Here is a 14,367-nt window from a genome sequence, read left to right as displayed (position 1 = left end):
TCCCCCTGACAGTCTGTCCAGTACCTAATCCTGGAATGAAAAGCCACAGAGGTTAGCCCGGCAATCTGTTACAGAATCAGTGTGTTGCCTGAGCTACTACTCCCCCCAGCCTCTGGGGATCATTCAGCACACTTTACCCACAATGTCAGATGAATACAAAAGAAGTCACCAACTCAATTTTTCTTCAGTAAATGCTCCTCGCCCGGGACCAGAGTCAACTCCTCAGAGACAAGACTCACCCTAAAATTACAGAGTATGGTATACAGGAAGTGTGAAATAAAAGCCCTGGGCTGTGCGTTGTGGTGCTGACGAATCTAACCAAGGAATTCCTGCCTCAGGGGTAAGGTGCTGTGCCTCCGGGGGGGCCCCCCACTGAAAAGAAACACTTTTCTCGTGAGGTTCATAAAGACGCTAGTCCCCACTGCCACAGGCGGCTTGACTGGATTATTACAAGTGCTAACGTTCTGGAAGGCAGCACCACCGGGTGGCAGGGAGGCTAGGAGGGGTGGATGTTGATGGGGGGAGATAAAGGGGAGCTGGAGCACACTGTTGGTTCAAGGTGGGGTGTGCCAAATGGGGACCAGTGAAAGACGAAGGGGCCTTTCGTCGGGGCGTGGGGGGTGGCACTGATCGGGAAGAGACTGGGTTGGGTGGTGGTGGTGAGGGGTGTGGGTAGATGGGGGTTCAGTCCACTGGATCATTTTCCTTCCCCCTAGTGGTGTTCAGAGGTCATGTGGCATTAAGGGCTCTAGCGACATCCTCAGAGCCTCAGATCTGACCGATGACAGAAGCAGCTCAGATTGAAATCCAGCTTTAGCTCCAGCCAAAGGCTCTGCCATTTCTGCTGCCTCTAAGATCTGCAACCCTTTTCGCTCTGGTGGAGTGTGGCAGGATGTGGAGTGTGCAGGTTGAAGGGGGGAGGGTGGGGGATGGGCCTGCACTTCCCCCGACACATGGCACCCCAGCAGCCGCGGTGCAGGAAGGGAAGTGTGTGCGCGCTGGGTGCCCTCACTCTGGCCTTCAGCTGCACTTCCGCGGTGTTCACCTGGGCGGTGTGGGGGGCGGGTGGATTCACCGCACGGTCCACGCTCCCTACAGCACGTCCTCAGTCCTCCGACTGCCTCCAGAAGAGGGCAGGGAGGAATAGCAGTTTCAAAAAAGGCAGATCACAGGGCGCCTGGGTAGCTCATTCGTTAAGTGTATGCTGTCCACTGAGGTTATGATCTCCAGGGTCCTGGGATCAAACCCCACATTGGGCTCCCTACTCAGCGGGGAGCCTGGTTCTCCCTCTCCCTTTGTCCCTCCCCCTGCTTGTGCACTCTCTCTCTCAACTAAATAAATGAAATCTTTAAAACTAAATAAATAAATAAAATAAAAAAGGGTGATCGCACCAGGGCTGCATGAGAGGAAGTTAGGGACTCAGAGTGAATCAGAGTCAGAGTTGCTCATAAGTGAGTACTGGGTCTTTTTAAATTTTTTTTTTTTTTAAGAGATTTACTTACTTAAGAGAGAAAGAGACTAGGGGGAGGGGCAGAGGGAGAGAGAGCATCTCCAGCAGACTCCATGCTGAGCGCAGAGCCCATCATGGGACTCGGGGCTTGATCTCATGACTGAGGTCATGACCTGAGCCCAAGTCCACACTCACACCCTTAACCAGCCCTGCCACCCAGGTGCCCCTTTTAAAAGCATCCTTTCCCCCTGCCCACAGTTGATATGCCTGAGCCCTGTTCTTAATATTATCATATTATCTTCCACTTCAGAGATTCGAAATAAGAATACTTTTTTTTTTTTGGTTAAGTATAGGCCTGATCCCTTTTGCTTTATAATAATAATAAAAGAAAATAGCTTTAGTAGGAGACCCGGTGGAGATGTATTTCTTCAAGTTGCTTCCCTCGTTCGTGCCTGTGGGTTGTGTACTTGGCTTCCTGTATGCCCAAGATTTGGATGACCCAGGGGCAAAAACGAGCTCCTCCATTTTAAAATGGAATCCGTCTTAAGTTTCTTCCATCTGGATCGGTTTTGTAACAGAAGCTAACACAGTACACAGGTCAGGCTGCGCTAACCTCACCGGTTGTTCAGTTTCATATGCGGCTGCACTGTTTCACGACGGGCTTTAAGGAGATCCACAGAGGAGCGCAAAGAAGGGTTCTTTGGGAAGCTTAATCCCTCAAAGTACAGGCTTGCTCGGAAGACGGTCTGTTGACGTAAACAGAATTTGCTTCTCTGAGATGCCACTTAACCCGTTTTTGTTTCTCAAGTATGTTTTTAGGCAGCTCATCTGTGTGAAATAATGGGCTTCTCCTTCCCTCCTGTGCCTGGCGGCTCTTCAGGCTTGCCGAGAATCTCATTTTCCTTGCTTTCCTGGTGGAGACAATGAATCCTTAACGAAGGTTAATAACAGAGTGGGAACAGGTGCTGGCCATGTGCCAGACCATCATCAGCAGCAACGCCGAGCGCCTTCCCGACATCAACGTCTACCAGCTGAAGGTTCTCGACTGTGCCATGGACGCCTGCATCAACCTCGGCCTGCTGGAGGAGGCCTTGTTCTACGGCATCCGGACCATGGAGCCGTACCGGTGAGTCCTGGGGCCGGGCCAGAGTCGAGGCTGCAGGGCCTTCCCTGCGCCGGAGGACTTACGTCCCAGAGTCACTGCGGGGACCGCGTCTTAGCGAGTGTCCCCGTTTTGTTTTTCGTTCCTGAGGTTCCGGCCGTGGGGCAGGCCCTGTGGGGGTGGAGGGGCTGCGGAGATGCGGTCTCTGTGGAGCTGTGGGTCCCGGTGTGGTGTGTGGCTTGCGGCAATGGGGCAGAGTGCAGGGCGGGGGGGAGCCTCGGGTCCACAGCTGGTCCCTAGCTGGGGGGGGGCGGGGCTTGTGTCATTCGCCTATGTGGACCCGGGTGAGGACGGCCCATCTGGGGCCCTCGGTCTGGCCGACAGATGGTGGTCTCTTCCATGTGTCTGGCTTTGTGGTTCCTGGGGTGACTTCGCTCGAATCAAGTGACCCCGTAACCACCTTCTGAGGCTTGCGGGAGAGCGGGGAGGTGCCTGTGCTCAAACGTGTCGGAGTCTGGTGAAGGAGCAATTGCGGATTGTTTCTTGACCGACCGCAGCCCCTTCAGACCAGGGCTGTGTCGTCCCCTGATGCTTTTGTAACTCACGGGAGCTTTGGCGGCGCTGAGGTCGGGTGCTCGTGGGCGCGGGACCCGGTTTGCGGGGGGGCCAAGAGCACGAGTTCGGAAGTCGAGACCGGTCATGCCGAGGGCAAGGGCTCAGAGTCATTCACCATCTCCCGCATGGGACAGGGTTGCTCACGGCTGGGAAGGTGCCCTGAAGCCGGGGGGACCGGGAGAGGGGCCGTTCTGGGTGGCACTGAAGACTGTGCAGGCACGATGACAGCCCTGAGGGGCTAAGCAGAGGGACAACCCAGCTCTCAGCCTGGGACAACAAGCAGGGGAGGGGCTTTAGTGAAGGAGGGGGCAGGGTCCGGGCTACTGTCAGTCCCCACTTGAGGACATGCCTCAGGAGGTGATGGAGGGGAAAGTGACCAGCATCAAGGGGAGAAGAACGGAAGCAAGCCCAGTACCCCGGTGGGAAGTGAGACACGGAGCAGGCAGCCAGGCCTGGCGGGGTCCACGCAGAGAGGAGCCCGAGGACCCCACCAGCCGGCTGGGCGACGGGTGCACAGGCCATTCCCAGCCCCACGGTGCCCCGAGGGTGTTCTCAGTGCTTCCAGAGGTGGCTTCTTCCACTGCCGTGTGGTCGGACAGCTCTGGAATCCAGACTGTGAGTCAGCTCGCGCCCAACTGAGAAGTGATTGCCTTTGGGGCTGAGACAGCAGACTTTCCCATGAGCCTGAAATGTCTGCTCAGGATGATGAATCTTGTGGGTTTTCAGAAAATATGAACCGAGCACAAAGAGATAAGGCTTCGTTCTCTGAGCCTCGGTGTTGCAACGAGAGGCGGGTCTGGGAAGATTGGTGTCACCTCTCTGAACCCTGGGGCTGGGCCTCCGGAAGCCAAACCGCAGGTGGAGCGGGTGGACCGCAGCCAGGAGACGCGGGGCAGGCCAGCCCTCCTTCCCGCAGGCGCTCCCCCAGTCCCTCGCCCCACACTCCAGCTGGCACTGGACCTGCACCTGCTGCCCCCTCCGCTCCCTCCAGGCTGCCCTCCCCGCCTGCTCTGAGCACAGACACTCGACACGGGTCCCCCTCCTCAATAGTGCCGCTTCTGCACACAGTTTGAATCCTCTCCCCACGCCTGTCATGGCTTCTCTGAAGTGCTAACTTACCCCTGGGTGAACCGGCTCGAGTCCCAGAGGCGTTCCTTGTTGGGGCGGGGGTGGGGGGAGGCACGCCCACCAGCGTGGACTCCGAATTGTTTGGAATACATCTGGTTATATGTTCCTGGCGCTCGGCAGGTCAGTTTCTCTGGAAGGGTACCCTCCGTGCCTACGCCGGGTGACAGGTTTCCAAGCCTTCCCCAGTTTCTCTTCCCTGGAGCTTGTTAAGAAGCTGGCCCAGAGCGGTCTGTGTTTCCAGAAATCCCATCTGCATTGATTGATGCACTTGAAACGCGTGGGATCTGAGCGGTTCGCGGGCAGTGGTGTTTATTGTAGGGGAAGCAACCCAGGGAGAGGGTGGACGCTGGCGCCCTGGCCTTTCTTCCCTTTAGCTCAGCAAAAGTGAAAACAAGGAACGAATGGGTCCGATGCTCGTTGAGCCCTTTAACAATCTGGAAGCAGGAATGTGAGAGTCAGTGGTGCTTTCTGCCCCGCACGTGTTCATGGGGGAGTCTGCACTGGGGTCCGTCAGCTGCTGACTTGGTCTCCTGGCAGGTGCACCTTCGGTTCCCCTTTAGCCAAGGACGTGGGCAGTTAGCTTGGCAGTTAGCTCGGCGTGAGTTACTGAGAGGGGACAGGACTGCCACCTGCTCTAACGGTTTTACAGTGATAATATATACTGTTTGCCGCAGCCAGATTGAGGGCAAGACTCTAGGGGTGATGTTCTCCCTCCTGACCTTGGCTCAGTTTGAACTACTGACCTTAAAGGAGAAGGCGTCTGTGTTCTGTTCTTACCCAAATCACCGCATTGCCCTCGGCTCCCTACTTGCTGCTCTGTCATTTATTTTGACTCGATAGAAGTAAATTCCCTTTATGATGCAACACAGTATTAAGATCTTTGTTTCCTGTGGTGCCTTGGTGGCTCAGTCAGTGAAGCAATCTTCCTTCAGTGAAGATCTGCCTTAGGCTCAGATCATGATCTCGGGGTCCTGGGGTGGAGCCCCGCACTGGACTCCCTGCTCAGCGGGGAGCCTGCTTCTCCCTCTCCCTCTGCCCCTCCCCCTGCTCGTCTGCACACTCTCCCTCTCTCTTTCTCATTCTCTTTTTCTCTCTTTCTTTCTTTCATTCTCTTAAAATCTTCCAAAAAAAAAGATCTTTCTGTTTCATAAAGTAGGTTGGCATTAATTCACACACAACAAAATCTATCATCTTTAGTTCCTACCGTTTCTTCTGAGAGCATCTGTGATTATGCATGCATGGTCATCTGTCCCGTGGCACTATGAACATTAAGCAGAAAGAAAGCAATTTAAAGGTATTTCATAAATTTTCATTAAAAAATGTAATTAAATAAAACCTTAACCACAAGATGAATTGAGTTGCAAAAGTTAGTTTTCAAGTCGTAATTCAGAGCTCGGGAAGCATTCTTCTGCTGAAGAAGGCACTAAGATTTCTGGGAGAATCACCAAACCAGCTCTTGAAACTCTGCTTGGCCCCTAATATCACTGCTGAATGCTACACATGTGTGCAAAAATAAAAAGGAGAAAGAAACCTAAAAACAGAACTGAATATAGTTTTAAACTTAAATTATTTTGAATATAAAATCAAACTTGATTCTCTTTAGAACCCAGAGAAAGATCTAGAGAAACAGAGGCTCGTTAAGGCTTTGAGGAGGACTTTGGCATACCACAGGTGCTCTGGTAGCATAACTTTTATTCTAAGACTAGCATAAACTTCTGGGAAAGGACGTTTCCTAAAGGACACAAGTAAAAATCACCCTCATCTTTCAGTCTCCTGTTCCACTCCCTAAAGATAACCACGGCAAGTTTCTTTCCTGAGGTGTTCAGTGTGAGCCCCTAAACTTCCATTTGGAACACACTGGCCTCATTCTTTAAAGCCCCCGTTCTTCTTCTGTCTTTTCCCAGCGGTTCTCACGTGCCCAGAGACTCTGGTTTTCCCTCTCACTTCTCCTCCCCTCGAAGCTGCTCACCTGGGCTCTTCCCTTTTCCTCCCTGTCCTTTCCGTCCGTCCCTCCTCCTCTTGTTCTTGCGGAGAGACTCAGTCCCAGTCTGCATCCGCTCAGTGTGCCCAGGACAGTGGTGGGTGCAGGAGGGAGGGAGAAGCCAAGAAGTTTCCTGCGTGGGCGGAGCGGAGAAAATCCCCTGTTCTAGAACTGGCCGTTTTCACTTCACTGCAGCGCGTGGCCATCAGTCCAGACCAGCTCCTGAATAGCCGTCTTGTTCTTGGTAGCACATCTACAGAGTTTCGTCTTGGGAATGTACCAGAGTCTGTAGACCAGTCCCTACGTTTCCATTTCCTTTTACTGTGTGAAGGAATACACCATTAACATCCGCTTGAATCTTTGTGCACCGATGGGACCGGATCTGTGGGGCAAACCATGTGCTAAATTCCTAAATGCCAACTCGCTGCATTTTCCCTGGAGATAACGACCCGCAGATTGTGTTTACCTTCCACCGAGATGTCACTGTCCTCAGAAACAATGAGAGCTGGTGACATGATGTTTATTATACCTGATCTGAATTCATTTCAGAACCTAGAAGGCTCTTCCCCTTTTCCTTGACCAAAGCCTGCTCTTACAGGGGGAGGTTTGCTGGTACTGACCGGCAGCATAGTGTTTTGTGGCGACAGAAGGGACATTTTGGGGAGTGTCCTGGGAAAGAGCAGAAGAGCGTGAACTGCGAAGGGACTTGAACAGGCGGGCACAGATCAGAGAGCGGGGAGCAGCGTGACTCCCCCTCGTGGACTAAACGGCGTGATCTCCCCTCCCTGTGGGGACTGGGGCGTAGTCGGCAGAGTGGGAGCGGAAGGCGCTGGCTGGAGTATATAGGGCAGAACCTTCCCCTGCTGCCCGCACAGTGTGGGACCCAGAGAACACACCAGAGCTAGGTCTCTACCCAAGAGGAGGCCTGAGCGCCTGTACTCCATGCAGTGTTCTGGTAACTTCCCTTGCTGGCCACCTGTCTTTCTGGTGAGATTTACAGAGCTGTGTCCCCCCAGTGAGTGAACGGTTGTCTTAGTCTCTGCCCGCGGATGTGGACAGTCATCCTTTGGCCACTTTATCTTTTTTTTCCCACACTGTAAATTTCCGTCAAAGTCTCTTGGGCCAAACTCCTATCCAAGAGGTTGAGCTGTGTGTTTGTGTAAAGTACTGAGTTACCTGACGGACCTAGCCAGGCCCTCTTTTCCTTTGCTACCAATTTTCAAAGACTGGGTTCTTAGCCATGGCCCCTATCTGGACACTGGGAGGGGGGTGACCGCCTGTCACAGTGCACAACCTGGTCCATCAAGGCCCAAGCAGTTTTCATTTAAACTTTTTAATATCAGGCCTTTTAATTCAGTTCCCAAAGGCTCTCTTACTTCAGAGTCTAGAAATCCAACAAAGGAGACACGAAGGAGGAGGAGGAGAACAGCAGGAGCCAGGACTGTGATCACCCCCATACGCAGCTGCGCACGTGGTCGTAAACCACAGACTTCGCGTGCACACCTGATGTCCTGTGCTCCTCCAGGATGGTTGACTGCAGCTAACACGAGGCTGTTGCTGGGGGTAAAGGAGAGCATTGTGGGTGGCTTCTTGGCCTGGACTTCTCTAGGGGCAGCAGAGAAGTGAACCTCTCTCCCCTGTGGTGACCCGCTCCTCTGAAAGTACCTGCTGCCCCGGCAGGCCAAGCCACCTTGCTCAGCACGCCGCTTGCGGGTTTGGGCCAAGACGTAGGTATGGGCTGGCAGTGCCAGGGGGTTCCAGCCCTGACCCCACGAGCTGTGTGGGAGTGACCTGGCTTTGTGGTCTTAGTTCTGGAAGAGGAGTCCCAGAGCCTGTGCGCTGGTGTACAGCTCTGACCCTCCAGCCCCTCCAACAAGGAGGAGGCGGGCAGCCCACGATCCCGAAGGCTGCCCCTCTCGGGCTCGCGGGTGGCACCCCAGGCCTCCGGCACTTGAACAAGTGCTCTGGACTCTGACAGAGCTCTGGGGGACAGCAGACAGGTTTGGGACATCTGGCAGCCTCACAGACCAAGCTGTTGGTTCCTCCTCCTGCCCCATTTATGTAGGCTGTGTCCTTGTCCTCCCGCCTGTCTGAATGCGTGTTCCGCAGTGACACCAGTGGGGGGCAGCCCGGAGGGAATCGGACATGTGTAGGAACCTCCGCCTCGCCTGTTTCCAGAAGCGGAAGATGGCCTTTCAGTCATGCCTGGTAGCAGGAGACAGAATGGGATAGCACGTGGACTGCAAATGCTTACCCGTCTTCCACACTTGACAGCTCACTAGGCGGCCTTCTGGAGGCACAGGATCGTGTCGGGACATCTCAGCATTCTGGGTCAGGCACACACTCATTCTTGTCAACTGAAGTCTTTACTGAGACCACGACATGCTCTGTGATAACTATTGGCGAACAAGACAGACCAAACAAAGCAGCGTCCTGACTCTGGTGGAGCTTGTGGGCAGCCCTCAGTAGCCAGCTGCGTGTCGCATTTGGGTCTCTCCAGAAAGCCAGGCACTCTGAGAACCTGAGGAGGAATTCTTGAGCCGAATGAAGGCTGGCTTGATGGGACCAGTTTGAACAAGTTTTTAACAATGCTGGAGTCAGAGTCCCTTCCATGGATCAAATACTTGGATCTCTTGGGTTTTACCTACTGACTTCCAAGATTTTGTTGACCATTCTTCTGGGTCAGAGTCTCCTCATAGAAGAGTCAGTATCTCTGGTTCGTGAATCCCTCTCTACCGTGTCCTCCAGGCTGGCATCCCCAGTTAGCTCTGCCATGTCATGCTCCAGCCAAACCTGGCTGTGTTAGTTTGCCTGGGCTTCCGTAACAAAATGCCGCAGACTTGGTGGCTTAACAACAGAAATTTGTTTTCTGTCAGTTCCAGAGGCTGGAAGTCCATGTTCAGGGAGCCAGCAGGTGTGGTTTCTTGTGAGGCCTCTCTCGTTGTCTCAAAGATGGCCATCTTCTCTCTGTCCTCACATGATCCCTCCTCGGCCCACATGCAGCCCTGGTGTCCCTGTGTATCCAGATTTCCTCTTCTTTGAAGACACCAGTCATGTTGGATTAGGGTCCACCCCAGGGGCCTTATTTAACTTAATCCCCTTTTTAAAGGTCTTTACCTCCAAATATACCATCTGAGGTGCTGGTGGTTTGGGCTTTCACATAGGAATTTGGGAGGGACACAGTTCAGCTCCTAACTCTGGCTTTATGCAGCTGGACACTGCCTCATGATTCTCCATCCCTGGAGAATAGCAGTTCCAAGGATCACTTCCCCTACACTTATTTTCTGTGTATCTGGACCTACTGGACATCACTGTCTGGCTTGAAAAAGGCTTTTCTTGCCTCCAGAGCTTACCGTTGAGTTGAGGAGCTCTTAGGGCACCCAGGAGCCAGTGCCAGGATGTTTGGGTCTCTAGGAGTAACTGGGGTAAACCTCCAGACTCAGCTCATGACCAGCCCAGTGCTAGTATGAAGGGTGGACACCAGTTGGTCCCCAGAAGATGACTTCTCCCAGAAGTCAGCTTTCCAGGGGACACTGAGGGGAGAATGTGGTAATTGGATTTTTTTCATGCCACTCTTTTGACACAGCCTTAAAATCAAATGCTGAAGCTCCCAGTTACCTTTATTATAAAGTCATGTATAGAATAGAGATATATTCCTAAGAGAGAATCTGCCTAGGACACTTTCAGGTTCTTTGGCCCCATCCCAAGCTGACCAGGTAGGTTAGATCTTAACAAAAATTGTACATGGATAGGCAGTGGTGTTGCTGGGCACCTGGGACCAAGTGGGTGGTGGTGGTAAGAAGGTGTGTTAGTATAGGTCACGTGGCTGGATACATTCTGGTCTGGGTGATCTGGAACACGATCATCTGTGTGATCATGTATAACATGATGCTATGTGCATTTTCCATTTTCCACCTTCCTTTTCTTCCCATCCCTACTTGGAGCAAGATATCCATTCTTTGCTCCAAAACCCAAAAGCCATGAGTCAGCCCTCTCCGTTGCTGCGGTCTTCCCTGCCTTTTGGGCCCCCGGGGCAGGCCAAGACCCAAGACGCCTATAACTTTTCTCTGGCATCATCAGAGAGTGATATCAGAACTTCTCATTTCAAATCAGGACCAGTAATCCTGCATGACTACCACCGTCCATTGAACTTGGACCCAGGCCAACAACTGGACCAGGGTCCCATGCCTTAGAGGTGTCCCCTTCTGCCCATGGCACGGTTGTGGGTTGTAGTTCCCCTTGTACAAAATGTACATATACTGGAGTGGGCACGTCTCTGAATGGAGCTCCCTGTCGACACCACTCGTGTCCAGTTTATCTGACCAGAAAAATGTGTTCTGTCTCCATGGACCACCTAGTCACCCAGCTCCCAGCTTTGGCTACCTGCTTGGATTTCTATTTTGAATTGCATTGTTAAAGGCCCTTCCAGATTTGTATTCACTCATCTGCTGGGAATATCTGGGCAGACAGAGGTCCAAGGTCTGGGAAGTAGTTCCCTGATCAGCCCCGGGTTCTAGGGGAATCACCCAGGTGGCCTTGCGATCAGACTCAGCTTGTCGTCTGTATGTCTTACCTCTGCTAGAAGTTGAAGGATAGACCTTCTGGGTCTCTTTAAAGTGATTGGCAAACCTTTATTTGAAAACAACATGTAAAATTTCCATCTGACACCACTTTTGTCCAACTGTCTTTGCCAAATCCTGCTCCTTCTCACACTCCAAGCCTCTCCTTTATCACTCAAGGTCCCAGTCCAGGACTCTGTCCTGTGAAGGTGCCAGACTCTTTAGGGCAGCGTGACTCATTCTAGCACTTACCCTCCTGGGAAAGGTACAGACCAGGAGAAGAGCCACCAGCACCTGCCCCCCATCTTTGGATAATTCCTCACTTAAAGCTCTTCTCCAGGGGCGCCTGGGTGGCTCAGTGGGTTAAGGCCTCTGCCTTCAGCTCAGGTCATGATCTCAGGGTCCTGGGATCGAGCCCCACGTCGGGCTGTCTGCTCAGCAGGGAGTCTGCTTCCCTTCCTCTCTCTCTGCCTGCCTCTCTGCCTACTTGTGATCTCTGTCTGTCAAATAAATAAATAAAATCTTTAAAAAAAAAAAAAACTCCAAGCAAATCTGAAGGGCCCCTAAACCCCGTGCCCCTGCCCCCTTTGGTGGCCATGTCCTCGGAAAACAAAAGCTGACACCTTGTAGCTTTCAGCCGGTCCACACATGCTCATGCTTCGCGAGAGTCTTCCTTTTCTTCAACACTCACACTTCAGGTACTGATTCTAGCATCTGCATTCAAACCCCTCTGGGCCTGTCCTTCAAGGGCATCCTCATCCTGGCTCATGTACTGTCTCTGTGCCCATTGCTAACCCTCCCTTGCCTCCCATCCCATTGGGGACAAGAATGCCAATTCCTCTTTGCTCAAAAGTCCCACAGTGTGGATCAACCCCATCCGTTCCCATGCCGATGCCTACCTTGACTCTTGAGACCCTAGGCCAGGCCAGGACACAGGAAATACTTTTCCTCTGTTGCGTTTGTCTGATTCCCAGTAAAAGCCTCCTTGCAGAGCAGGATGAGAGCCATCGTCCACCCCTGGGGCTAGGTCACCTGCACAGGAAAACATCTAGTCTTCCGTGGTCACCGGTGGGTATGAACAAACAGCATGGGCTCTGACAAATGGCTTGTAGTCTTCCTACTTAGGAAAGCATTTCCAAAATAAAAACATTTCCCAGGGGGTTCACTTTTTTTTTTTTTTTTTAACTTGCACAAGCCATCACTGAGCTCTTTGACTCTCCTGACAGATAATCTTCAGTTTCTTATTACAACAGATTGTACCCTGAGCAGCAGGATATCCCATCCTAGGGAATCTTTTGGGATGCACTGAATTTGTCCTGTTGAATCAATCTCTTGCTTGGCTGCCCCTGTGGCCACATAGCTGCTCTTTTCCTTTTTCTCAGCTCTTGGAAGAGATGGTACGAAAAAAAAGAAAAAAGAATCCCATTTTCCCCTGTAGGAAGCCAGCAGAAAATCAGGTGGCCCTGAGAAATGGGAAATGGTGGCTAGAACTTTGAAAGGCTGAAAGAGAATGGACTAAAATCAGTTTGAATTTCACAGAAAGTATAGGTTTTATGCTTAAAAAACAAATTGATCACACACACACATGCTGTATATCTGTGTGTTTTAAAGGACTCCCATACTGAGTTTTCACAAATTCTCCAGGGACAGATGAATGAAGCCCGAACTGTAGGTAAAACCGTTTGGTCCACCCTCATAAATCCGATCACTGATAGACAATGGTGATGGCATTTGTAAGGAACAGTAAGTGGTCCTTGAAGGAAATGAAAGATGGGGAGTAAGTGGCCCCCAAATGATGTTCCTAGCGTGTGAGGTAGCCAGGTCATTCTGAGCACGACAAATACCCTTCGGGCTAGATAGCACGCAGAGCCCCTGAGCTTGGGACCGCAGACTGGCTGGAAAAATTGTCTAGTATTCTTACGGCTGCATATGTTCAAGGGAGGGGCTGCCACCAGGTTCTAGTGTGGGGGACAGTGGGCTCCGGCCCCTGAAGAGGCAGAGGGCAGGGGGCCTGGGGGCGGGGGGGGGCGGTGCCGACAACACCCTCGCTGCCAAGAGGCAATGGACGATGGAAATCTCTCTTACCACACAAAGGACACCGATCATACCATCCCGCTGCCCTTCAGAGTTAAAGAGGAGCAAATCTGCTTTCACTTACAATGGGAAACATCGCCGTAATATCCTCCCGGAGTAAGATAAATTGGGTCCAACAGTCATAAAAGCATCTGCCAACCATTTATTAGCATCTTTGGAGGGGAGTAGGTGAAAGGACTTGAAGAACTCTCCTCTACCTCTCAACTCCCTTCAGCTGGAAAGGAATTGTTCTTATTTATTCAGAGCCGAGGTAGACCAGGCTCCTCGCTTGTCCTAATCTTCGCAGCCGTGGTGCAGAGGAACTGAGCCTGGGCTACTTTCTACGTGAGGAGGCAGAGGATGAGGCCAACGTGACTTGCCCGCTCCATGGCAGAGCTAGGCTTTGAACTCGTGTTCGTTTATTTTTGTCATATTTACAAAAAGGCTGTCGGAGTCGGCTTGAACCCAGATTTGCTTGGTTACGAGGGTCCAGACCGTTAACTACTCTTTAGAGGGTGGGATGGGCTTTCCAACCACACCACCCGCCTTCCTACTCCCTGAACCAGTGAAGGTGGTTTCTGTTGTGAGTGACAGAAATCCACCTCGGACTGCTGACCAACGAAAGGAGTTTGCTGCCCCCATGGCTGCTTAGCCAGGGATGGATCTGGGACAGAATTCAGGGGTATAGTCTGGGTCATCAGATTGGTCTGTCCGTCTCTCTCAATCCTTCTGTCCTTCCACATAGCCTGACAGGCCCAGCCTGATTCTTCTGGCTCTGTGACCAAAGCAAAGGCCTGTTCTTGCAAGCTCTCAATTTGAGAGTATGTATTTGGGGTGGACTTTTGTGGCATCCATTGGTCTGTCCACTCCTGGTCTCATGTCCACTAGTAGGTAGCCCCTACCAGTAATGCGGGTTTTGTATGGGATGAAAGTTGTGCAAAAGCTTGCCAAGAGCATGGCTGATGGACAAGCCAGGTATCCACTGTACTAGTTCACTTAGAGTCGAGTAAAAGTGTCAGAAGACTCAAAGGTGGTAATGAGAATAAAAAAAAAAATGCAGCAAGCTCTGCACTGTCAAAGCTCTGTTGGGAATGAGGCTATGTAATAAGTGTGGGCTTCTAGAATCCCCGAGAGACCGGCAGCTTGGGAAGACGTCTATGGATAGAAACCTTTGGGCTAGTGAGAGAGAGGGAGCACAAGCAGGAGGAGCAGCTGGCAGAGGGAGAAGCAGGCTCCCCACTGAGCAGGGAGCCTGATGCGATACTTGATCCCAAGAACTTGGGATCATGACCTAAGCTGAAGGCAGATGGTTAACCACTTGAGCCACCCAGGTGTCCCTCAAACAGCTGTTTTTCAACAGGAGTCATTAATAAACTGATGGACCCCTTTGGGTTTGCCTCGAAGCTCCATTTTTTTGGTGGGTGGTTTTTTGTTTTTTTTTTTTTTTTTTTTTTTTTTT

At 51.9% G+C, this 14,367-nt stretch overlaps 1 protein-coding gene across 1 annotated transcript in view; it reads left to right on the top strand.

Moving 5' to 3' along the window:
- Positions 1–14,367, top strand: part of LOC111150871 (SET and MYND domain containing 3) — a 707,359-nt gene that overhangs the window by 605,803 nt on the left and 87,189 nt on the right. The window contains exon 10 of the mRNA XM_022508530.1: positions 2,402–2,576. Coding sequence (XP_022364238.1) covers positions 2,402–2,576 — 175 coding nt within the window. The remainder of the gene's footprint in view (positions 1–2,401; positions 2,577–14,367) is intronic.

The sequence above is a fragment of the Enhydra lutris genome, unplaced genomic scaffold, assembly GCF_002288905.1.
Source record: "Enhydra lutris kenyoni isolate GAN:26980312 unplaced genomic scaffold, ASM228890v2 scaffoldscaffold24, whole genome shotgun sequence".
NCBI lineage: Eukaryota > Metazoa > Chordata > Mammalia > Carnivora > Mustelidae > Enhydra > Enhydra lutris.
Note: the sequence above shows the minus strand (reverse complement) of the source record. Positions and strands in the feature narration are given on the sequence as shown.